This window comes from Solea senegalensis, linkage group LG12, assembly GCF_019176455.1.
Source record: "Solea senegalensis isolate Sse05_10M linkage group LG12, IFAPA_SoseM_1, whole genome shotgun sequence".
NCBI lineage: Eukaryota > Metazoa > Chordata > Actinopteri > Pleuronectiformes > Soleidae > Solea > Solea senegalensis.
Window position 1 is genome coordinate 2400678 of NC_058032.1, and position 25726 is coordinate 2426403.

General features: G+C 40.3%; 1 protein-coding gene across 12 annotated transcripts in view; it reads right to left on the reverse strand.

The window, feature by feature from the left end:
* Positions 1–25726, reverse strand: part of rapgef2b (Rap guanine nucleotide exchange factor 2b) — a 94616-nt gene that overhangs the window by 52945 nt on the left and 15945 nt on the right. For all 12 annotated transcript variants that reach the window (XM_044039973.1, XM_044039971.1, XM_044039968.1 and 9 more), the window contains exons 2-4: positions 17324–17394; positions 13774–13830; positions 4638–4721 (exon numbers count right to left, since the gene is read on the reverse strand). In XM_044039973.1, the coding sequence (XP_043895908.1) occupies positions 4638–4721; positions 13774–13830; positions 17324–17394 (212 nt within the window). The remainder of the gene's footprint in view (positions 1–4637; positions 4722–13773; positions 13831–17323; positions 17395–25726) is intronic.

Genomic DNA, 25726 nt, shown 5'->3' on the forward strand with positions numbered 1-25726 from the left:
TCTTGAAGTGATTTACACCGCACTTAATTTTGAGAGGAAACCAAAGACAGATGATCGTTAATTTAAAAATATGCGTATTGAAAAAAGGATGCAGGACGAGTTGAATTTTAACTGCCAAGGGTAGAGCTAGAAATAACTAAACGAGACAATAAGCAGACTATACAAATGCACAACCACTGTCAGTGTGTTTATGTGCTTCAAGACTAAATGGACACTGATTACACTTGAAGACAAAGTTGCTTTAGTTTTATTCCCCCTGTGATTGTGGCATATTTAAAAAGATAAACACGACTCTTCTGGTTGAATCCTGCAAATGTCTTCCTTTCAAATGCGAGGTTGCTATAGCAACACAAAGCACAGAAATATTCTAACCCTCCGACGATTATGTACATTATATTATGATGTTTTACATAGGAGTGCTATTTCAAAATAATTACATTTTATTGCCTGACAACAATGCTTAATTTCATTGTAATGATTTATGGATAGATGTCAAGTGAGCCACAGCATTATCTGTAATTAACTGAGGGTTACTTATTCTCTGGTTCTCTACTTATTCTCCCAACACTCATGCAAACAGCATTTATTTCTTTGGAAAGAAAAAACTAAAACAAAATTCAGAGATTGCACAATTTGGGAATAACTGAACGGATGAGTTGGTCAACTTCAGCTACCGATGAGTGTGAACTGCAGCTGCGTTCAAAGAAAAGTCTCAACCTTTATTAACCTCTTTCCCACACAAGTGAGTCGGCTCTCATTCTCATGAATCCTGCTGATAGGAAGCAATTCAGCAAACATGTGTTATGTGGTTTTGATAACGCAGTGACCGATGACTCAGTGGTTGACCGGTGGTAAAGTCCTGACAGTAGTTTGCTAACAATGTCATTAAAGGCTATGACAGCAGCATGCGACAGAGGATGTGAAACCAGGGTGAAAGTTCCAGTAATGAAGGGTATATCTCAAAATGGATATGCATAGGATTAAAAATAGCTCCATAAGTTCATTATATTTAAATGAGAGGCTCTCTTTTCGTGTTTGTTTGGAACCATTATTTCAAGTCTTTGGGTATTTCAGGAGCTTCGTCTACAGCTTAGAATAAGTTGCAGATTTGCAAGAAACTGCGAGTTGCGACATCAGCTCTTCTTATTTAAGAGTAGTTAATTTTAGCAATAAATGTTCCATGTTTGCAACTCTTTCCTAACCCCGTCAACTCCACCACTAGTACCTGTGCCAAAACTAAAACTAAATGATGTTAAGATTACAACTCAAAATATCAGCCTGGCTCAGCCAACGTACACTGGAAAGAAAACAGGTATGATAGGCTAATTATATGTGTATGTATATATATATATATATATATATATATATATATATATATATATTGTTTTATATATTGTTTGTTTTCGATTTCACACTACTGGTCTCTGAGTTCCAGCTTCTTCATCTGATGACCGACGTTTGTCTTCCCCTGGATCACATCTCACTACAGGGAGCAGCGAGGGGTGGTGTGGGGGGAAGAGAGGGGCAGAGAGTGCGAAAGAAGGCACCGGGAGAAATGACGGGAGGCATATCAGGTTTTCAACCTTGCTGCCAGTGTAGATATGGACGGCCATTTCTAGGCAGGGTGCTGTCTGAAACTCAATTCCAACACATCTTTAAAAGCTTCAGGAACTCCCGCTGGACTCCGTTCAGTTCCTCGTGTCACAACCAATTTACCCTCCGAGCTGTTTTGCCCTCCTCGTTATAGACAAGGTGATGTCACCGAGGCAATTAAAGACAATCCCCGACAGAAGAAAGATTATATAAAAAATGTTAAAACTCCTCAACAAATGAATTCAAAATTCAAAAAGGTTATTTCTTCAACAAGGGCCTTTCTGTATTGGAGTTTGCATGTTCTCTCCGTGTGTGCGTAGCTTTTCTCCCACAGTCCAAAAAAATGCAATAATATGGGGATTAGGTAAATTGGACACTCTAAATTGACCATAGGTGTGTCCTAAGGATAAAGTGGTAGAAGATGGACGGATGGATGGACAGTTACTTGCTAACTTTGTTAAATCGGCACTATTCTACCACACTGCAATAACAAATGTCTTGAGTACATGGTTAAATCATCTCTCTTTTTAAATCTGTCAATTCATTCAACATTACACAAGTGAGTGACTTACATAATCCTGGAGTCTTTGAAAGCTTTGAATACTAAAGTTAAAATATTAAAAAAAGAAACATCATGGTTTTCATAAAGTCGCCAAACACCAAGGACTGAGGTCGAGGCTGCAGTTTGAATAGAGAGCAAACAAAAACGGACATTTCTCAATTCAATTTTACTAGTTTTTAAATGCCACGCCTTCGCTACGACAAACAACATAAAGTCAGAATTCTAACCACCATTTCAGTCTCTTATGTTTTATTCTATGTTGTTACATATAAGAGGCCTTGACAATCATGTTTGACTGTTGTCATAAATGGTGTTAAATTCCCTTCAGAGTCCTCCGCCCACACTATAACAACATCACACTACTTTTGCTTTGGAAACAAAACAATCAATCTTCACAGGAGATTTGTATAAGTGTGTGTGTGTGGGGACGTCAACAAAATGCCAAAAAATGTGGATGAGGACTGTGTTGGTATAATTTTACAAACCTAAATAAATGGAGGCCATAAATGTCTTTATGTGCACACACACACCACTGCATGGTGTAATGTCCCTGTGTAATTGTGTTGTCTGGCTGTTTATTTGAAGGGTGGCTGCACACATTGTGTTCTGAGCGCTTTGAATGGAATATATATATATATATACACACATACACACACACACACACATATATATATATATATATATATAAGTTTTTTTCTGCACTTGACAGAAACACACGTCTTGTGCAAGGCACTTGGCATCACTGGAAAACATAGCAAGCTAATTACGAACCCCTTTACAGTCTCGCGCGGCACAGTTGATCCCCCTACACAGGGGTCTCTGTAACATATGCTTAGTAAACATTTTCAAAGCCATCTCCCCCCCAGCACCTGCAGCTGGGCATTAACTTTAATCTACCAATATCTGCAAATCCCTCTCCGGCATCCCACACACACACACACATTCACCTTGGCAAAACTGTAAAGGTTATATTAAAGAGGGAAGCAGCCTTTTGGCACATTTCAGATCCAGCCTTGCATTTTTAAATGCCTCTCACGTTCATGTGAATCCAGAGAAGAGAATGACTGCTCCCCCACCACACCGCTGGCACAAACTCCACTCCGCGGGCTCAAGTGACGGCCCCCCAGCTCTTAGTGGCCGTAGGTGTGTTATGCAAGCCTAATGGATGAAAAGATCATTGTTTTCAAGACGCCCACTGCATTGGTGTCATGTAACGGATCCACTTGTGAAATCTCAGCTTTTTAACATTTGGGACTTGGCTTCAGAGGTGGTGATCACTGCTGCGAGCGCGAGAGGAGAACACAAATCTCAAGTCCTGAATGTGTTGTAGATAAATGTTTTACCTGGACTGATGACAATATCGCTCACTCATACACTCATAATATTTGTCTTTCTTGGCACAAAGTGTGGACGAATTAGAAGTCAGTCATGACGTACTGACTTCTGTTAATATTTAAATGTAGTACTGTGATATTGGTGTGCTAAATTATGAATGGGCGGATGAATAAACATGTTATTTAAAGGATTTATAAGCAGAAGAAAATTATGTAAGTGAAATACTTCACTTGAAGGGACATTTTATATCATTACAACTGGGTTGCACTATAATTTTATTTATTAGTCATTTACTTGTTGGATACATGTACGTACTGTTCAATTGTTTTTTCCCGTACACCACTTTGTACGCAATGTTTACATAAATACTTGACAGGGAAACTAAATTTGGGTGGTGCCAGTTTTGGAAAAAATATCTTATTTGGATTCAATACAGGCCTTTGTTTCGATTGGTCAAGATCAACAACCTCCTCAAGTCTTGGTGACTTACTGTATTTCAGTGAGAATGTGAGTAAAAGCGTGTTCTTTGCTGTGTGGTTTGAATAGTTTATGCTGTATTAAGTTGTGCTTTCACTTACTCCAAATCTTTAAAATTTAATGGATTTTTCTCACTGAAGTTACACGATAAGACACTTGATAGGTTTGCATATGAAGGGTAGTGGCACAGAATCCTTCTCTTGGCTAAAAGAAGCAAACAACCCTGTGTGTGGGTCACATTGGCATTTTTGAACTGTGCAAATTGAAGCCATGTGTGCACCAATTTGCTGACAAATTTATGCTCAAGTAAAAATAGTCACATTTTGCCCAATGATTATAGAGGGAAAGGAAAAACCAGTTGGCAGCATTGGTCACTTCCTTTTTCTCCAGTGGCATCATAAGCAGAATTGATATTTGCAGATATGGAACATGTGCGTGTCCTCTGTAACCTTTAGTAATTATTCTGCACACAGTGCAGATGTTGAAATCTCCTCTGGATACGGTGATAAGAATGGATTTTCTTTTTTTGTGCCAGAGTCCAGGATTACCTTTTTACCTTTGTGACTCTCATTCCTCTTTGAGGGGAGAGGGCTGTTCTTATGTTAGTACCCAAATTAAGTCGTGCTTCAAACGGCAGCCAGACCCAAAACGGCCTGACGAGTGATCCTACCTGCTTCTGGGCAGGAACATGGACTCCTTAATGAAGACGGAGCCTGACAGCAGGATGTACCAGCAGCTTCCAATGTCATCAGGGCTGAAAGAGAGAGAGAGAGAGAGAGAGAGAGAACAAGAGACACATTCAGGTTAGAAAACAGCGAGTATTCAAATGTTCAGATGATCAAAGCATATATCAATTATTCTGAATAGTGAATAGAGTAAGGGACAGGGTAAGATACAAATCCAGGATAACAATTTTGATCTGTAACAGTAAAGTTTCTTACTATACAGTAAGTTCTGCCACTCTGAAGAAACTTTCCAAGAAGTTATTCATTTTGGAGCAGTAATTAATAGTGCAAATAAAGCGATTAATCATAATAATAACCCAAGTGTCAACATTTTCTGATTTTCGGAATTTTCTGTCTTGGTTTGTTGGTCAAAACAAAAAAACAAGCAATTTATAAAAATCATCTGACTCTTTTTATTTTCCTCTGATAATTAATCGACACGGATCGATGTATGGTTGACAAGATTGATAAATAATAATAAAAAATTGAGTTTGCGCCAGTCCCTACACTCCTTAATGATAATAGTGTGCGTCATTTGCTTTATCTGAAGAATTATGTAATGATGCTGTGATTAAACGCTTCAGGAATGTGAAACGGCTCACTGTGCCAAGTACAGAGCTGAGAAAACAGACAGTGACAGGAAGAAAACTGGAGACAGACTGAGAGTTAGAGGGAAAGAGGAGGAAGAGCGCATAGTACAACAAATGAACTAAGGAATAATCTCTCCTCCACCCACACCCATGGCCAAACTGAGACTCACAGACCAGGAAATTGGGCATGGCAGACAGAGCAAACTCCGTCTGACCCCTGTATGATGATCTGGCTGTCAAGTGTGCACAAAATTACTGGTAAACAAACACCCACAAGTACACACAGAGACATTAACACTGTCACCACACACCACAAGACGCCTTTTTGTGTAAATTCAGTTTAAATTGCAGACCTTTTTTTTCTAGAATCTTAAGGTCTATAGCTGGGCTTTTAAAGGAAAATCAAAGACAGCTTTTGACAACAATTTGTTTAGATAATGCATTATATATATATATATGTATATATATATATATACACACACATACATTTAAGATTATACTCAAGCCATCATGGATGGGATTGCAAAGCAATAATCTCACATGGCTGCATCTCAGTGAACACTCTCAGTAAATGCAGGATTAACCGAGAGGCCCTGGATGTTAAACTACCGCCAAAGCACTGTAAACAAACGTCAGAGGGATGGATCAAAAGGTTAAAGCTTTCTCTTATTTATATGCAGCCCATCAAAAGGCTCAAAGGACAAGCGTGACATATGCACACATTGTGCAGGTCAGTTCAAATATCAAGTGCTGCTGAATCAACTTTGACTTTTAGAATCTCTTTTGAACATGAAGTTTGATGGAAAAAAAATAAAAGCTTTTCTATTGCTTACGAAAAGGTTGTGCTGAAGTTTTCCTGTGTGCTTTTACCGGAGATGTTTAACAGTGACAGTAAAAAGGAAGTAGAAATTCCAAAGGAGGAAGTATTCTCGTGACTCGAAACATTGATACCATCTTTCTATGAACAAATATGAACATTACAGCAATGCTGAACTGAATAAAACTGCTTTCATTTTTGCATCGACTGTTACTATTATTATAATCAGTTTTTAAAACAGGAAATTCTGTACATTGTAACAGTTAGTTTCATTAGAATTCTGAAATACAACCATTTGTGACGAACTGAAGAAACCTTAGGTCTTGAATGTCACTGCATGTCACGGATAATGGAGATATTTTCACTACAAATTGCTTGACATTTTGAGATACAACCCTATTCACCCTAGAAGATTGGGTACCACTTGGTCGCTTTTACAGTGAGCAAGTTAAATAATGAGAGAGACAAGTAAATATCTAACCTGGTCTAAACCTTTGAGTTGAATTTAAGGATGTAGCTAACAGCTACTTGGCTTAGTGTTGAATGAAGTAAATATTTGATCAGTTCCTGTCCAAAATCCAGACTCGCCGAGTGAATATAAGGGGCTGTCCACACAGAAACAGGTCGAGGTGAATCCACCAAAGACTCTTTTTTTTTTATCACAGCACTTTGGTGGACCTGAAATGCTATAGGGAATCGGAAAGTCTCAAAAATGCCACTGTTTATTTCCTTTCTTGGTTCATTCTCTCCGTCTATACTAAAAAATTGTGCACATTTCCTGAATCAATGCCGTGTTTCATGGTGAACTTTTTTCCAAAACGGCAAAGAAAAATATTGTTTATGCTCTGTTCCGTTTCTGTATGGATGGGGCCTAAGGCTATGGCTAACAGCTAGTTAGCTTAGAGTTGAATGAGGAGTGGGAAAAAGTAAATACATATCCAAAATCGGTGAATATAAGGTCGTAACTGGCAGCCCCTTAGCTTAGTGTTGAATTATGAGAGAAAAAAAGTAAATACAAAAATATGGCCTACTCTTAGTGTATAGTGAATATGAGGATGTAGCTAGCAGCTAGTTAGCTTAGCAACTGGACAAATTAAACGTTTTAAACCTGGCCCATTCATACTATATCTTTTTGGCGGTTCTAATCGTTACGAATACAGTCACAGCACAGCTTTGGTTTAGCCTGGAAATCCAAGGGAATGTCACTCTGGGTCTGTTTATACTTCAGTGCTTTGAGACATCATCTCATCACGAAAGACAAGCTTCTGCTCACTGAGCTGAATTTGTGTCTTCTACTTGAAGCTGCTCGGGTGTTAATGAGGCAGCAGCTTGTGTGATTATCACAGAGCGTGTTCACAGAGTCTTGAGTGAGACTTCTTAATAGAAACCAGAGGAAGAAAGAAAATCAATGGTCCAGCCAGACATCGGCAGGGTGGGGCTGCGTTTTTTGCTTACAGAAAGGTAAAGGATGGTTGCACTTACTTCACCCCCACAAACACATTCACCTCATTCACCGTCAGGATTACTACCCTACCCTTTTATTTAGTAAAACCAAAATCTTGCTGCTTTCCTCCTCAGAATTAATGAGGCTGTAGACGTTACACTCTAACATACTGCAAAGTCTCTCTGGTTCCCCACTGACACCATCCCTTTCTCGGTTCCTTCTGCTGGTCTCCATCCTCCTCCCTCCGTCCTCTTTCATCACTCTTCCTCGCATTCGGAGACGACACGAATAAAATGCTAAATTATTAATTGTAGGCAAGCAGATGCCCCCATTGAGGAGGAGGAGGAGGAGAAGATACAAGACCAAAAAAAAAGAAGCAGGAGACTTATACATTGCGACAGCTTGACTGAACTGGGACATGTGGACTAGAAGCGATTGTCAAACACTAAACATCATACACCAAAACCCCCACTGGGAAGCCTTTAACAGTGGGGAAGCAGGTTATACGAGTGCCAGGAGGAGGAAACGAGGAAAGGAGTGAAGCGGCAGCAGGAGAGCGATTATTGTCATTCACGAGAGGAGGTTGGGGTCTTGGGGTACGAAGAAAACTGAGTCAGGAAATTAATTAGCCAAGTTCAGAGACTAAATTACAAACCATGATTAGTCTTCTGGATTCCCCCTGAAATCAAATAGTAAGTCAAATATATTGAATAGCCACCAGGGGGTGATTACGCTGGCTGCAAAAAGAAATCTGTATGAATGGGAGCCTTTGGGAAAAAGAGCCTAATTCCCACTTGATTTATGATGTCAGTAAATATCTTCCTACAGAGCTGCTGCTAATTACTGGTCTTCTCCGATAGCACATTATGTCAACTTCCTGTTCCTGCTCCAGTACGGAGGAAAATAGACGATATCGATGGCAGGTGACGACTGTGAAATTTGCAAAATGTCAAATGACGCTGGCAAAATTGAGACTTCCCGGAAAATAGGAGTTCATACATATACACACATAGATTTTTAATTTGGTCGGATTAGACTTAATCATAGAGTGGTGGAGACTGTGGGCCCCATGAGAAAACCCACAGTCGGCAGGACAGGAGGTTTTTTTTAAAACAGAAATGGTAGACAAAGAAAGTGGTGTTGTTTTGAAACAGGGTTTTAAAAAATAGAGGAGGTGTGTCAGCTGGCAACTGAAATGACGACCATTTTCAGTTGTTATTGTAACGTGCCCACCATGGAAGCCTCCAGAGACCCTCCCGAGTGCCTCAATGGTGCGAGTGACATTATGAAATAAAGAGCTCAAACCACGTTTTCCCCCATTCTCCAACCCATCATTAAAAATAGTGACATGTGGAAGGTTTGCTGAGAGTCTACGGTTAGAAACACTGTCATTTACTAAGATAGTAAAATATGTTTCGGTATAATGTGATGCTTTTATGTTTTTCCCCCCAAGCTCAGCTTAACAAATAACTATAATGTCTTCATGTCACTGTCACACACAGTTTGTAAAGGACTAAAGATGAATGTTGTTGTTTTTTTAATGTGGTGTATTTTTTTGGTTCTTTTCTTGTGATGTCAACAGAGGTTTCTGACAGATGCACCGGAGCGTTTGGTCTCTGAAACTGAACACTTTGTATGGTGTTGTTTCCGTTTCTTCCCTCGTTACTACCAAACAAACCATTGTAGTTCTTCCCTATTTCAATCGACACATGTTCTGTGTAGCTCTTAAGACAGCGACGGTGAAACTGGATGTCTGTGTGAAAATCACATTGGTAGGTAAAGTCATTTGTAATCGATAGATCATTTTATGGTATTTCTAGGGCAATTTCCACTCACTTGGTAATCAGTCATCTATTTGTACACAATAAAAGTAGGTGCTTGGAAACGAGAGTTACTAGTGTAATACATTCATGTGAACATTTTTGTGAGTCAAAATCTATAATTAAGATAAAACAAAGTTGAAATCCAATAGTTGTATTAGTAATTGTTGCCATATCATTGGCATATTTTCACTGTACTACAATGTTAAGTGTCACCCATGAACCCAAACAAATTGAAAGTACCAAAAAAGGAAAACAAATAATATATTTACATTAATATCGTTGCACTACAGCAAATAATAAACAGTCATTATGCAGCTGCCTGCACTGAGTGCCATTTAATGAAGTAGTATGTAGGTGGCATTTAAAGCACTTGCACTCGAGTTGATAGAACGTGACCTGACCTTAACTGGAACATGAAGGAGACACAGGATAAATATTACATTTTCATACTCCATTATTCTGCCATTTACTTTCTCAAATAATGAATAACTTTAGCTTGACCATGAATTCATCATTTCAGCTTCAAATTATTTATAAAGATGCCAGAAAACCAACAAACGACACCAAGTAGAAGAAATACTGCTGCTAAACTGCAACACTGTGATTACGAGTGTATTAGCAGTCGGGTGAGGGTTGTGTCCATGTATATTATGGTCACGGCAGCTCAACGGTGAGGAATTGCTTTGAAATGGCTGACATGGGAGAGGTTAAAGGTCAACCACATGATACTAACCCATTTAAAAAGGGATGTTGTAAAATGTGCTGGGTCAGCGTCCATCTCAGGAGGGATTTAGCTCTATAATCTCTGGATGTTAAATCCCTCTGAGGATTCAGCCTCTCTCTCACTGTGGGATGTTTTCATGAGATATTGAGTGAAACTGCATAAGTGTGTGCATCTGTGTGTGTGTTTACACTCTAGCAATCTGGAGTCCTGGGCAGGAGGAGACCTGAGCACTTTCTAAAGTGTTATCCTCCTATCATTACAGCAGGACAGCCAACTGTCAGGGATCAGCAGAGAGTGGTTATGAGCATGAGGGTCATTAACGGAGACATATAAATGAACCTTTGTGGGTTTTTTATTCACCACAGTGGACTTTTTTGTAGAAAAAGGAAAACACATACACATGAAAAATGTTTAATCTGGATTCTCTCTTCCCTTGAATCTTGGATTTTTAAGGACAGGTGAGAAAAGGCAGGGACCTTTTGCGAGATAGTTTATATAAAAATGAAGTGATATTTTACAGCTCTGCAAAGAACTGATGTCTTTTTAAGGTTAACTTTGTCCTAGCTCGTAGGGATCTTCTAACGTTATTCAAGAATGTTAAAATCTAATTTAATAAAGTGCTCAGTTCTGAAAATGTGAAACTGGGTTTTTGTTGGACAGAAATTGAACCAATGGCTTTTAATGTAATAATAATAATAATAATAATTATTATTATTATTATTATTTTTAAATACGTTACAGACAAAATTAACAATTGGTTTGTTAAAATACATTTTTTTTTTGCCTTAATAGCGTGATTCCATAATAAGATACGGTGTAACCAGTATACTCGGGGAGTAAATTTAATCTCTGCATCCTCCCTCATTCCTTTAATTTTCCTCCCTCAACTTCCAGGATGAAATGTATCTCACACTTCACCTCAGCACAGGTCAGAACAGAAGCGGGGGCTGGAAAGGAAAACTCCCTGTGATTGCAAATGTATGGTTCATTTTCCTCTACAATAAAAATGTTTTAATGTTCGTGAATGACGACCACTTCTCTGCCAGTGACGTTTATTATTGAAATGTTAATTTCCCTTTGACCAAAGTCATTATAGTGTCGCTATAAATACCTCGCTCTTGAAGGTGACACAATTACGGAAATAAAGTCTTTATGACGAGTCGAGAAACGACTCAATGTACGCGCCGTAGAATTTTTACAACTTAATTGAGATCGTATCACAGTTATTTCCCCATCTGACGTTTAAAGCCCTCATTCTCCCAGCTGATTATTAACCATTGTTACAAAACTGTTAAGAGGCTTGTATTTTCAGAAGAGACGACCTGATTAAGATCGCGCTGAGGAGGAGCCTCAATCTGATCTGCTGCCGTTTAACATCCAGGCTCTTATCAGGGAGAAAGAGCATCCGGCTGATTCTCATAGATTCATACATGCGAGTCACGTAAATGTGTGTGTGCTTTTGCAGTTGTAGCGAGGTAGAAGTCGCGAAGAAATGTCGATAAAAGAAAAATAAAACTAATAAATGAATAGCCTGGCATATTTTTGACCTCTTGCCCAGGATATTACAGGCAGTCGTGCTCGTCTTTTCTTTGACTGCATCCAAACACGGCTCAATTTCAATAAAACAAATTGACCAAAACTGCTTTTTTGTGACAAGAATTTACATTTTTAACAATATTTCCATCCTAAATGCACCTTGTCATGTGTAATACTTAAAGTGTGATTCAACTAAAATTCACAATATAGTCCCAGTAATACTTGATTTATTTCTATTTTATAGTATTTTTTTTCACTGCTGTCTTGAGAAACCTGCACAAATGGCAAATGATGCTTTTTGTAAGAAAACAAAATCTTTAAAATAAAAACTATCTCTGTTTGTTTCCCGCTTCTGTCGTGTTGTTTTCTGACAATTTTTGTTGGCATGTTCATGGTGTCGAACATGACTCACTAGAAGAAAAACAACAACAACTTGGAGACAAATGCTTCCTCTGAAAAAAAAGGTAAATGTCTGCTTTGTCTGCATTAAAAAAAACTGCATATAACTGCTAGTTTTGGTAGTGTACAAGGTACAATACAGCGTTTTAATCCCGGCATACAGTACATGCAGCCTCTACAACAAACAAAAAAAAATCACCTTTCGACTGACTTTATTTTATGGTCACAACGTTGTCATAAAAAGTAAATAAATATTATTGCAGTGTGATGACAGCATCACCCCGTAATTGGCTAAATGAGATTATAAACAATTTCTGACATGCAAGATATGATTATAGAGTGGGTGAGAGGCGTCATAAAGTTTATTCCCAGTGTGTGTGTGTCTGTGTGTATTTGTGTGTGTGTATGTTGACATATTGAGGAAGAGTCAACACCTCATTAGAAGCCCACATGCCGGTGTGGGGGCTGATTAAACAAAGGAATGCAGATTAAGCAGGGGTCGCATAATACACTCCAGATTCCCCCAGGCCCATAACACACACACACATACACAAACTAAGGATCAGAATGCAGAGAAGGGACAAGGTGCCTTCTCTAGCACCTAATAGAGTTAATTAACTGTCTTGATTCCCACCATGGGTGTTTGGAAGACATCAACATGTGACAGCAGCCAAACACCGTGTGTATCTGTGTGTGTCTGTGTGTTCCTCTCAGGACACAAACCCACTTAAAGTGCTGTCTGGAAACTGTCATCACAACCTTCTGATCATGTTAAAACATGAGGCCCGTCTCCATCAAAGCAATACAGTTCAGCACAATTCTTTTCAATTCTTAGCTTTTTTTCCCCCATTGTCAAACGTACCAGAATAACCCATTCATTCTGTCCTATTTTGTGGGTTAGCCCTTTGTTGTGCTACCATGCACAGTTGTCCCGGCTCCTACAGGAAGGGGCTGGACACACTGCCCTTCACTTAGTTGATTTGCTGACAGATAAAAAAGCATCAGCTTAAGTGCAACTTTAAGGAAAATCGTTGAAAATGTTTTGCCATGAAGATGGAATACAGAACGATTTCCTCCATTATCACACTTTGCTTCATGGAATTTGTTTGCGAGCTACACTGGTATGACGTCATGCTATTTACATACACAGTGGAAATGCAGATCATGGTGCACCGTTCTAAACCACAAGAAAGAGAGCTGAACGACACTGTACTGCTTTGGTGGTATCAAACCTATCGCTCCTTAAGGGAGGAAGCAGGTACGAGTTAGAAACCGTGACTTGCACATTTTCTTTGGATTTGTTAACTGAATTTGTTAGTTATTCGTTGTGGATTCAGCGATTCATGGATTCAAGTTAAGTCAGAAGTTCTTTCTTTCCGCAGTGGCGCTCTACAGTAGCTTGGTAACACTGAAACACACACACATTCATCAAAGGCACTGACTCTGGTCCTTTGTCAACATCTGTTTTCATTGAAGTCATCAAGGTCGCTCCTCCACTGTGTGACACCGACTTACCTCAGCTCATCAATAACCCTGAGTAACAGCTTTTAAAAAAAACATGCGTGTTTTCATCAAACTACACTTAAAAATTGCTACTCTGGTTGTTCTCTATGTTTGAATGTGCTGGTAGAATATATATAATCGTAACAGTATAGATAAAATAATCATAATGGCAATATAATTATTGTTGATAACCATTTACACACAGGCAACCACACCCAAACAAATCAGACGTTGTAGGTACTTACTAGTATAGCACTTCGTTGGCCTCGTGTCTCTCATAACGAACCGTCTCGCACATTATCCTGCAGACAAAGATGAGAAGACAGCAGCAGTCAGAAAACAGCAGGAGCCATTTAAGGAGTGGATTAAAACATCTTTCTTGCATCCAAGAAAGATGCAGAAATCCATGCTCACATTAGTTATTTCATTGAACACCTTTAATGTGAACGACTTTGGTGAACACACGTAATAAAGTTGTGGCTAATAAAGATTTAAGTTGCGTATTCCGTGGTTCAGGATCAATCATGCCCAAGGAAACCTCGTCTAATAGGAGGCAGAACGACCTGTTCTACCTTCAGAACCACAGCCTCCCTTTATGGTTCTTTTTCTTAGTGGTAGCACATTATTAAAAACAAGAGGACACTCTCTTTATTGCTCGTTTCTATAGGAATCATATGTAGGCTATAGCTGATGAGGGATGTCCTTTGTTTTTTTTTCCTTTTCTACAGGGGATTTCACGCAGTGATGTCCTTGGGTTTTTATACTGAACACTTCAAATATTCAGATACTTGGTATCTGCTGATGACTCGCCAAGCATCTTCTTTTTGTTAGTCAGATAGTTTGTAAGCACATGTATGGGTTACTAGGGTTTGGAACCTTTGAGTCACCAATGGCTGTTGTCTTGCAACTGGCGGATGAGAGCAGCGCCAGGCGGGCTGGCGTGGTTTAAGACCCCCATCCCCAATGGTGCCGCTGGAGAAGGCGTGTGCCCAAAGTGCGTAGGGTCTCAGGCTCACAACCTGCAATCCACCGTAAACAAACTCACGCTAAGGCTATTTGTGCCAGAACAAACAATTGAGGCCCAAAGGATCTAATGTGGAACTACTGCTTGGACATGAGAGACTGCCCAGAGATATATTCACTCATGGATAGGGAATTCAATAATTAACCTAAAAGTCACAAGACCACGTCTGCCTGCGCCTGCTCCTTCTCAAACAAACAAGTGTAAAAGGATTAGTGCAACGTATTAAGTGGGCACGGTGCTTTAGTTTCTCTTAACGAATTAGGCGCAGTCTGACGTGTTATTTTGTGGTCGTTGTGAACTTTAAATGAAATTATTTTTATAAGATTATGTCATTTTTAAAGGATTTACGACTGAATTAGAAGCAATGATTTCTTGTTTGAATTTTGGGGATAAATAACGTTGGCTGGTATCATTCTGATCTTACAATAAAAAGTGTAAAGGTAAGGGCCTCTTTACACTTACACGGCATTTATAATAAACAGTAGCTGATGGAAACAAAGGCTTCAAAGTAGCTGGGGCGGCTGTCGCGCTGTAGCCTCATTGCACAAGGACCGAAAAAGCAAGTCGCTGTGAACAAGAACCACAGAAGAAAAACAACACATTCCTCCCTGATGAAAAAGAAGAGAAGACCGAACTATAACATAATCCCATGGTGAGTGCAATGTCTGTCTGGGATTTTTCTTTTTTTTTTAAAGATAGGAAAACCAAAAGCACTCAGATAGAGTTGGCAGGAGTGGTGTGGGTTTGTCTGTGGGACCACGGGGACATTCCTCAGGATCCAAACCGGGAGGAGGGAGAGGGTTTACTGCAGGGTGGGAGGCCTCTGAGGGGTCACGCAGAGGAATGTTCCAGCTCGCGGGTCATGTACCGCTACATTGTTCCCTCGCCAGTATAATCCACATGTATGCACACAGGGCATGCTGGGAACAGACTTCTGACATTCATTGTTTGGAAAGCCTTCATCAGACAGAAAGTACGGGAAAGCTTTCGTGGTGACAGTGAAGCAAAAAAAAAAAGTGTGTTCCCGCCAGTTTATGTTTAGCTGTTTGCTCAGGGTTTTTGGAAGAATACACTTGTCTTTTCTATTTAAAATACTAGAAAAAAATGCAACTAATATGTAATCATTCATGTTTATGTTTCTTATTAAATGTTTCTGTATTGTTTTTTCTTTATCTTATTCCTTATTTTCTATTCCCAAGTGTTATTTAATTATGTAGGAGCAAATGTAATGCACCCAATTTAACCCCGGGGATTAATAAAGTATTCTCATTCTGAATATTATCACTGATTATGGGCTGGTTTAGACCCGTCTATTCAGACGTCGATGTAAAAAAAAATGCCATCAAAGCTTTCCGAACGTGTGAGCTGGTTACACGAGACGCACAAGAAGAGGAGGAGAGGAATGCAAAGAATTCCGCTATAAGAAGCAACAGCTCCTCCATCCATTCATCATCTGTACAGTTCACCCTCTGAAAAACTGCGGAGGGAACTGGAGCTAATCCCTGTTGACACTGGGCAAGTGGCAGGATAAACCGTGGACAGGTCGCCAGTGGACGGCAGCTGTTTTCGGACGTGAACTAAAGATAACTGAAGAATTGGGTTTGGACTCTCACCAGAAATAAACACGAAAGGAAATTCTTCAGAGAAGTCACCTGACTCGAGCTCAAGCACGCGGGAGGAATTGCCAGAGAATGTACGGAGCATTCACGTTTAAGAGATCCTCCTGACCAGTGGTCACCAACACGGTGCCACAGTTCTAAAAATACCAATGCTGCCGTCTACTCTACTAATTGTGACACTGTCTTGTCAAATTCTAGTTTTTTTAGTTTACAAATTTTCAGATTTTCAAATGACAAAAGTCAATTTTAATAGATAAACTTGCACACGTTAGTTTTGTTATCATATGATGACTGGACGTTGTGTTAAAAATCACATGCATGTTTTTCTATTATAACTCAATAAAACATCATTGATACTGTTGATAACAATTGTGATCATCGTTAGGTGTAAGCACTGGAATTAATTTGCGGCTGAATGCATAATTATTTTCTAAATCTAAATGTTAAAATGCAAATACGCTGACATGGCAGCTCCCCATACTGTTCTCTGGAGAATCTGGAATTGTCTGAAAGCAACTATAGACACGAAAGAAGAAAAAACAAGCACTCACACAAACCTTTACACCTCTAAGGACAAATTTAAGTCCTGAGTTGACCACGTTCTAGCTGGATTTTGCACATACAGACAGCAGATAAAACCAGTTTCATGACTGATTTACTGACAGAAGTGCATTTAACAGTTACAGTAGCAGCGTTTGAACGAGTGGCGGTCGTCTTCGAATCGCACGTCGGGGTTGGCGGAAAATGAAAGTCGGAAAATTCACATGCACCGTTAACCCAAGAATCTGCTTGTCTTTAGGCTGGTGGGGAAAACCACTTCTTATCCCTTAACTATTTAAAAAGAAAAAAAAAAGTGTAATAAGCTCAACAAGTCCTAAAAACGTCCACATTTGCTTTTTCGATAGTAAAATAATTCCAGCTTTAATGTGGCTAAGAAGGCAGCGTGGCTGCACACTGATGTCACCAGTGTTTGGCTGATGGCTCACTGTTAATTTCTCCACCCCTGACTATAACTGTTAATGGAGCACACACACAGGAGTTGTCACTCCATTTTAATTTGCAATTGAAATTTGTATCACCGGGATATCAAGCTTTAAGTTATGCTAATGACCAGGACTGTGTGTGTGTGTGTGTGTGTGTTCACACGCTCACCTCAGCTGATGCTCGCGGAGGTTGGACAAGGCCTCCATGCCGTGGAGATAAGAGTAGACGATCTCCAGGTCCTGAAGAACAAGAAGAAGAAGAAAAAGGTGTTACAAGACTGAGGAGCAAACAATGAGCGGTGGTTAAATTAGAGCTGAAATGATAAACTGATTATGCAGTTAGTCAATAGACAGTTTGGATAATTGATTATAAAACAACACCACATTTAAAATTGTAATTTCAATGAAAGAGATCAAAGATCAAAGTGATATTGTTTCACTCAACCAACAACTGCGAGCGCTCCAAACACCAGAAATCAGCAAACCGGATGCAGAGTTCTAATTATTATTGATTTCTTTTCGCTCAATTAATCTATTGGTTCAACATCTGGTGATAATTATTGATTTCCCTTTGGTCAGTTAATCCATTTGTTCAGCAACTGTTCACTTCCAACCTACAGCTAGAAAAACACACAGAACCCAGGACTGAAGCGTGCAAAAGAAAAATTAAATATGCAGCCCGTTGATGCTTAAATTATAAATAGGGTATTGTGGTGGAGGAAATGTGTGTTTGATGCAGATCAAAAATCACATCACTGTCATCTGATTTCTTAAGCAGCTCATTCATTCTGCAGGGAGGACAAACTGGCTTCTCACGCCACAGAGATCATTTAGAAAGGACGGGAGCATTGATTTGTTTGACTGCACTTTTGAATAGAGAGCAATAAAAAAATAAAAAAAATAATAAAGGAACTACACTGCACAGCTATAAACTCCTCATTCAATTACTTCATCAAGTGACTCAGTGAGCAACTCTCAAGATTGTTTGGCCCAAATCCAAGTCAGAGGTGAAACAAAGTGGCTCTCTCTGAGCGCTGGCAGCGCGTACAGCCACTCCACTGTCTGTGTGGACACACTGGGGCACTGACAGTCCGCGAGTGTGCGCGCGTGTGTGTGCGTTGCGCTACTGGGACGTCTTTGTCGGTGGCAACTGGAGGTAGACGTGGCGACAGCAGAGTGAAGGGACAACAGAGACGCTACTGTGCGAAGACCGTCGCCGGGCACAGAATTACACACAAAACTACACAGAATGCCCTTCCTCTTTTTGGGGTTATGTTTCTGAGAGTTGACCACAAATTATGAATAAGACTTTATGGGGGGAGAATAACAGAGTCTCTCCAGTGTTAAAGGCCTCCTATGATAAGGTTTAAGTGGTCTGAGAAAAAGGAAAAAAGACTTTGGTCTCTCTTTATATCAATAGTTTATATTGCTGGTAAGAGTTGCTACAGCATTTTGCTACGGATTATGAATGCATGTCGTAGCAGTGCAACAATAAAAAGGTAAAAAAAATAAAGCAGGCGAAGAAGAAATCTACGATCAAACACATGCCCACTAGTGAAAACCCACTAAATGTGTTTTTGACCAGTGGGAATAAAAGTATAGGTGTGTTGAAAAGAGACATTTGACATTTGTTACAATTCTACATCAATGCTGCATTATTTTATTTCAGCTATAAAGAACATTTTGAATTCATATTTATCTGAAAACAAGAAAGTATAACACAAACAAAGGTGTAGGTTCAAGCTAAATAAAAGTCTCATTACATAACACAAAGTGAAACCACACCTACTATGCCTCTCGTAACAAATAACCATGTGACGTTCCACAAATAGACATAACGTATACACACTAATATGAAAACTATGCGATGAAACCACACAAACCGATAGTCGGTTCTTTGAAGTCAGCCTCATTTAGGTTTGGCCCATAAAAAGGTGGATAAAGAAAGGAATCTGTGTAGTCCTGGGGGCTGCCCGGCCCTGTTACATCACACACTAACCAAAGCCTTATGTTCACAAAAGTGTCTTTGGTCAGTGAAAGTCTGTGAACAGGAGCAGTGCTTTTCACAGAGCCGATGTTCTGACGTCTACTGCCGCCTACTGGAGGACTGGGAAACTGCCGCTTTGTGTGAGGATGACTACTATTTAAAGATAAATGTGTCCAAGTTTGTATACAGGGACTTTATAGTTGTTTATTTTTTAAGTTATAAACCTGTCCTGTGCTCTTTAGCATTTAAAGTTATTATTTTTTTAAACAAATGTAATACTTCATCTGAGGTTTTTCTTTACATTCTCTCGTATTCAAAGTGCCGACTGACTCCAAAGTGGTGGAACGGGTTAAGATAAGGGGTTAAGAGCAGACCACGCGACGGCACTGCCGCCACTTATGTAACTGTTTTCAAGAAGGTCAAAGGTCAAGGCATTTTAATGGCATTAACTCACTTTGGTTTGCTCCACTCGCCACTCAGTGTTGTCAAGCACATGCACGTGTCAACAGCACACTGGTTTTCTTCCAATATCATTTATAAACATTTCTCAGAAAAATAGATAGAATAGAGTATTTATTAGTCACCGCTTTGCCCTTTGTTGACATGACTTGTTTATGATTATTATTGTTATTTATTACATGTATATACATGTATATGTAGTATGGTGAATTTTTCTGTCATTTTTTGTGACTGCAAAATGACAACAGACTCAAACTGTGGTCTAAATGGGTGGCAAACACACCAGACGGATAAGCGCCACTAGGTGGCAGTGTTGCAGATTTGCTTCATCCCACAGTGACATCACCGTGAATACAACAGCACCACTTAAATGCAACCTCACAGGGAGGAATATGCAAAACCATCAATTGTGGCTTCAGTCTCAAATATTTTAGATTGACTGTATGGAAAGAATGTAAAGGACCCCATCTTTTCCACTCTCTGGGCTCTACATTTTTCGGTCTAATTTTCTCCCCTTTTTTCATCTAAACAGTCTCCTTTCAAACTGAACCAAACACAATCACTACTATATAGTGCACAAAGAGAGCACACACACACACAGATGTCAAACGCAAAATAAGCTTGTCTCGATTCTTTTAGAAACAATTCAACATTCAAAATAGATCAAGCATGGATTTATTCTAATGAATTAGAATACATTTCTTTTTTCCTGACACTTCACAGTCCTAAGATCAAAAGCAGAGGACCTTTGATCTCTGTTTTCAACACCAAGTAGGTGTTTCATGCTCATTGTCATCCTCATGTTCAGTCCCAGCTCTGGTTGTTAAAAACAAGACAAAAAGTCTCTCATAGAACAGACACAGGAAGGAAGATCAGACCAACAGTGGGAAGCTGAAACTGGGGCACAAAGATGAAGGCTGCATCTAAAATTCTGCTCGTTGTGCTGTGCGTGCGCTGAATAAAAGACAAAAAATAACTTCTTGTTGTTTCAAAAAAGAAAAACAAAAAAGTGCTGGCTTTAGGACTTTTGGTAAGTAGTTCAAACTCCCATCGCAGGCTTTAACCATTAACACCGTCTAATCCCCCGTCTCTTCCTTTTCCAAACAAATCCTTCCAGGAACTCAGGTGGCCTGCACAAGAGGGAAAACACACCAAGATGCTGCTCTTGATAACACTTTTAAAAGACAAAAAGGACCTTGGGGGGAAAACTACTTGTGGCGTTCCTTGCATACCAACGAGATGCTGTAAATCGCACGTCCTCTTAAACTTCCTCAGTTGCTGGTGCAAAAAACAACCAAGTCATAACTTTACACCTTCATTTGTAAGACGGATGGAAGCAGAGCAATGCAGCCCAATGAGTGGAGGCATTTCCTTTCCAGAATACAAATTAAACAATAGCAGGCCTTGTCTTCCCTGTTGGAGGTTTGAATACACACTCTCACACACACACTGATCACGACATCCTCCATTTTCCACCCATTATGTTCGGGCCCAATAGGGACCGGGTGCAGCGCCGGGCCTGCTGCCAGCCTCCTGAGTGGCAAAGTGTTGATTGGGCAAAGGAAGGTCAAGGAAGTTGTGCTGTTTTTCCCACATTGTGTTCGCTAAGACGGAGAAAATCAAAGAGCCGAGTTACAGTGCAAACAAATAGAGTTTTGCATGCAAAGAGGATTAGTTTGAAAAAGGCCAGATTAGAGACGGAGAACAGGGGGAGAGGTTTGTTTTTGAAAATGTGCAAAATCGGTTTAACCCATAAAGGGCAAACAACATACTGAAGATTTGGCTAAAAATAGGAGTCAAGTACTGTCTTCAACGTGCTAGAAGAATGACAAAAAAACTAAATTATCAAAACAGAGTGAGTCCACTTCTTTTATGGACTTTAAGAAAACAAATCCACTAACCATTGTTACTCTTGACAAATTAACCGCTATTTAAATAAATATAAAGGATGTTAAAACTTCCCTCAAAAGAATCAATTTATATTTGTCTTGTGAGCCATTTTTGAAAATAAAGAGATAAAAATGTTTTTTATTTTACTTCCGCAGGAAGATAAAGCTGCAAACAATACTTTATTGTCGAACATATTATAAAGCTAATACTTTATAATCCAGAACAAAAATGCCGAGAAGGTGTATTTCCACATTGCAGTGGTCCAGTGACGTGACTTTTGTGCTCGTTTCCCAAGGTCATTGTAAACATGTTATAAAATGCCTTCTCTTTTCCTTATCTCTTAACACAACAGTGTCTTGTTTGCCAGATAGGAAGCTCTTTTTTTTCCCAGGTCCAACCTTTTCATTGTGGCACAAATGGTCAATCCATTTATTCGTCTGAGTTCTGGCTGAGTGCAGATAGCAGAGCCTTTGCATGCATCTATCAGCCTCTGTGGAGAGAGGCATCAAAGAAAAGGCGGCTGCCACCTTTTAAAAAACAATGGAACAATGTGTGAGACGTTAACAAAAGAGTCTCAGGTATGAGGGTGGAGAAGGACATCACTGCTGACCCCCATCAGCCTCTATCGCTATCTGATGGGACGTTCGGGCGCCATATTTGCACTATTGCCATTTCCCTCGAGCAGTAACTCGGAGACTTGATTGACAGACTGCAGGTAGCAAACTGCGGGCGATGATATGTTTCATATCTCCTCGGGGATGACTGTTCAAATGTTATAAAACCATAAAATCAGGCACACGCCTGCTGTTGATACAGTCGTATATTATTGCCCTCACGGAGTCATCCAACAGAATAAACCACAACCACTGTGTCACGCAGGCTATCTCTTATAAACTTGTGAGATAATCCAAACACTGAAACAATCCAAACAAAGTTTGCTTTAATCCAGCTGTTTTTGTGGCCCTAGAACAGGAATTCAAACTTTTTTGCCATAAAGTTGGAGTAAAAGTTTCAATCATTGTGGTACTAATCAAAACTATGCATCCGGAACGAAATTTAATGCAAACAATATGTACATTTCTACTTTTTTAAAAAACAATGCTTATTGAGAAACAATCCAGTCCGTGTGTGTGTGTAAAACCACAGAGTTTATCAGCAGCTCCCCCAGAGGAAACTGCTGTTCTTATCAAGCCAAGTGAAAGAGAGAGGTGTGGAGAAAGGCCTAGTGAGAGCGTGAGAGAGAGAAATCACAGTGAGACATACGCACTTCTGTCAGCACTGCCAGCAACTTGTTTAGAACTTATCGCAAGGAGTTTTCACAGAGTAACGTCTCACTGGCGGATTGTGAAATCGAGGGAACAGTAAATCAGTCATTCCATCCACGGTGTTGATTGAGGAGGAAAAGGCAAATCTGTTCAAATCGAGTTTGAAATGTTTTAATTATAATGACTTTATTGCACTATTGCAGACGCTCAAGTCTGCGACCTTCCTCCCAGCTCAGCTTATTAGACCATCCAGGTGCTTTTCACCTTGATGCGCGGCAGCAGTCAAAGGAGGAATAGCCACTCTAATCAAGGCACTATGTGCGAAGAGGATTTTTTTTGTCTTTCTGTTTCATAAAAAAACAGCTGCGAAAAGCACAAATTAATCCCCGGCGACTTGGGAACGAGGACGACCTAGATTTATAACAATTGCTCACTTGTCACCGCAGGGCGAGCTTTTTACTCCGTATCTTCGACCCCTGTGAACTGGGGCCGCCTCGAGGTTGGACCAGGATAGTATGCGAACCATCTCATTAGGGCAAATATTTTTAGTCTCTTGTCATTTGTGCATCATTTAATTTATTCAGCATTTCTGCACTGGCACCGTGTTTCACATCACGACGCATTACTGACCACTTCCGGGTTTGCCTCTCTGTGCCAGCGACCCCTCACTCAGAGACGAGCTGGTATTCCTGGATCCTGTTACCGTGACAGCAGAGGAGTCGTCTTGTGTGTCACACTGGGGAGAGGCTCGCATTCCTCGGATGACACCGGCTAGATAATGTCTCACTGTCCACACCATGGCACACATGAGGCTAAAAAGGGGCCATCTCCACTCACACCACACCTCCCACTGATCACTAACCTATGGAAGGTGCTATTATAGCATACCAAGAAGAGGAGGCATCTGGGTCGACTATAAGGGCTGTGCCTGTGAGCTCCTGCTGGGATACTATATAGTAAACCTGCAAGTGTTAATCTAACAACGAGTCAATCATTCAATGAAAAAGGAAATGCTGGTTCCCTGCAGTGTCATAAAAAAGAAAGCGAGGAAACAAAATGTGTTGACTGGATAATAAAAGGTTTCAGCTAATAATATGACATTGAATTATGTTTATTTTCTGCATCACTGCAGAGTTCTGATTCTAACTGAAGGCTACATTGGCTTTCCAACACCCTTGGAACACACACACACCTGGTGAGGTGAAGGATATTCAATGTCATCAATTGCTTAAAGTTGCTTCATTTTACACACTGCACCTTTAAGTTCAATATCTACTTGAATATTCTTTAATAAAAAATAGCAATGTATGGCTTGTATGGATTTTATGCTTTCCTTTTTCCGTCATATGTGGTATTGAATTTAATATACACAGGCATGAGACAATTTGCACCACTGTTTGCACATTATTCAGACCTCCAGTTATGACTAATCTGCTATAATTTAAACGGTGGCCCAACAAAGCACCGTCTCACTGGGCTTCATTACTGTAACTGCTTACATATCATTTCCACTGAAAAACAAAGCACAAAAAAGTGCCCTGAAATCCCTTCTGTGCATTTCTTAGATTCTCTCCACAGTGGACTTTAACGTGGCGTTGCATGACAAGAAACGTCAGTCTCCTCGACGTCTGGCTGTCTAATAAAAAGCATATGTCTGCATCCGAGAGCGGGGCATAATGAGGGCTGCTGTGTGAGGAGATAAACAGCCCATATAGACGCGTAACGAGATAAACAGACCACCGGGAGTCAGACGGTCAGTGTTGGAGGCTGGAAGGTCATGTTAGCCCGCGATGCACGATCTGCTAATGGCAATATATTGCAATAAATTTGTCTTCTCAGCACAAATGTCGCAGCACGTCCGTGTCAGTGTGCCAAGTGGGACTGAGGAGGCCCGCCCCCTCCCGGAGCAGCCGAAACAGCAGCGACGGCAGTTTATTCTGAAATGTGCACGTTCATCACACACCTCAGGGGCAGGAGTGTGATGCTCCGGCGATTGCTGCTGCCGCGAGTGCGTGACCGTCTCTGGTGTTTATATGAGCGAGTGTATGTGTGTGTTCCCAATGCCTTTGTTTGTGCATTCCTTCTGTTAAAAAACAGGGTGGCTGGCAGCTGTCCTTGAATCTCTATTGACAGAGAGTGTGAGATCTGCTGGGTATTTTTATCCATTAGCCTGTGTGTGTGTGTGTGTGTGTGTGTGTGTATATGTATGAGAGAGCAGGTGGAGGCTTTGTGGGCTTCAACAAGGTCACACGGTGAAGAGCGGCGCTGCTATCGGTGACTGTTTTTGGACCAAACGTCGAGGTCGAGTGTCTGTTTTACAACAGCGCGGCATGGGATCACAACAAAGGGAGTCACTGGCACAACAGATGCATTCATTAGCAAAAACACTGCATTCATTTGCCCGGAAAAGAAAGCACGGGATGCAAGTTAATCCTTCAAATTAGCTGGAAAGTAGCTCCACACGAATTCTAGAAACACCTGCAATCACACAGTCACACTGCTGCACAAAATAAATGTGTGTTAATAAAATAAAACTGAGCGTCACAACATTGACGAATGACGTTGGCACACACTACACAAAGCTAATTAGCAGTCCGATTCACATTAAGCACTCGGCGTTAACTCAATGGGTTAAGCTAGCAGAGCACATGGCCCCCGTTCCTTCCTCATCGCCACCTCGGATGCTAAATTAATCACCGGACAACAATTATAGCATGCATACTGCTGCCTGTTCAGACATGATTAAGATGGATATACGACTCGTCTTTGTCCACAGAGACCAGCCACCCTCCACTTTTACACCGGCTTGATGGAACTTGATGAATAAATTAAAGCCGTGAATAATGGCGAGTGGTGGCTGAAGTGGCTGCAGGGAGCAGAGTGACGATGCAGTTGTGGGCAAAATTTATTTCCCACCGTGGCCGGGGCAGCTGGTGGACATGGTGACTGGCTGGAACAGGAATCAGGGAGC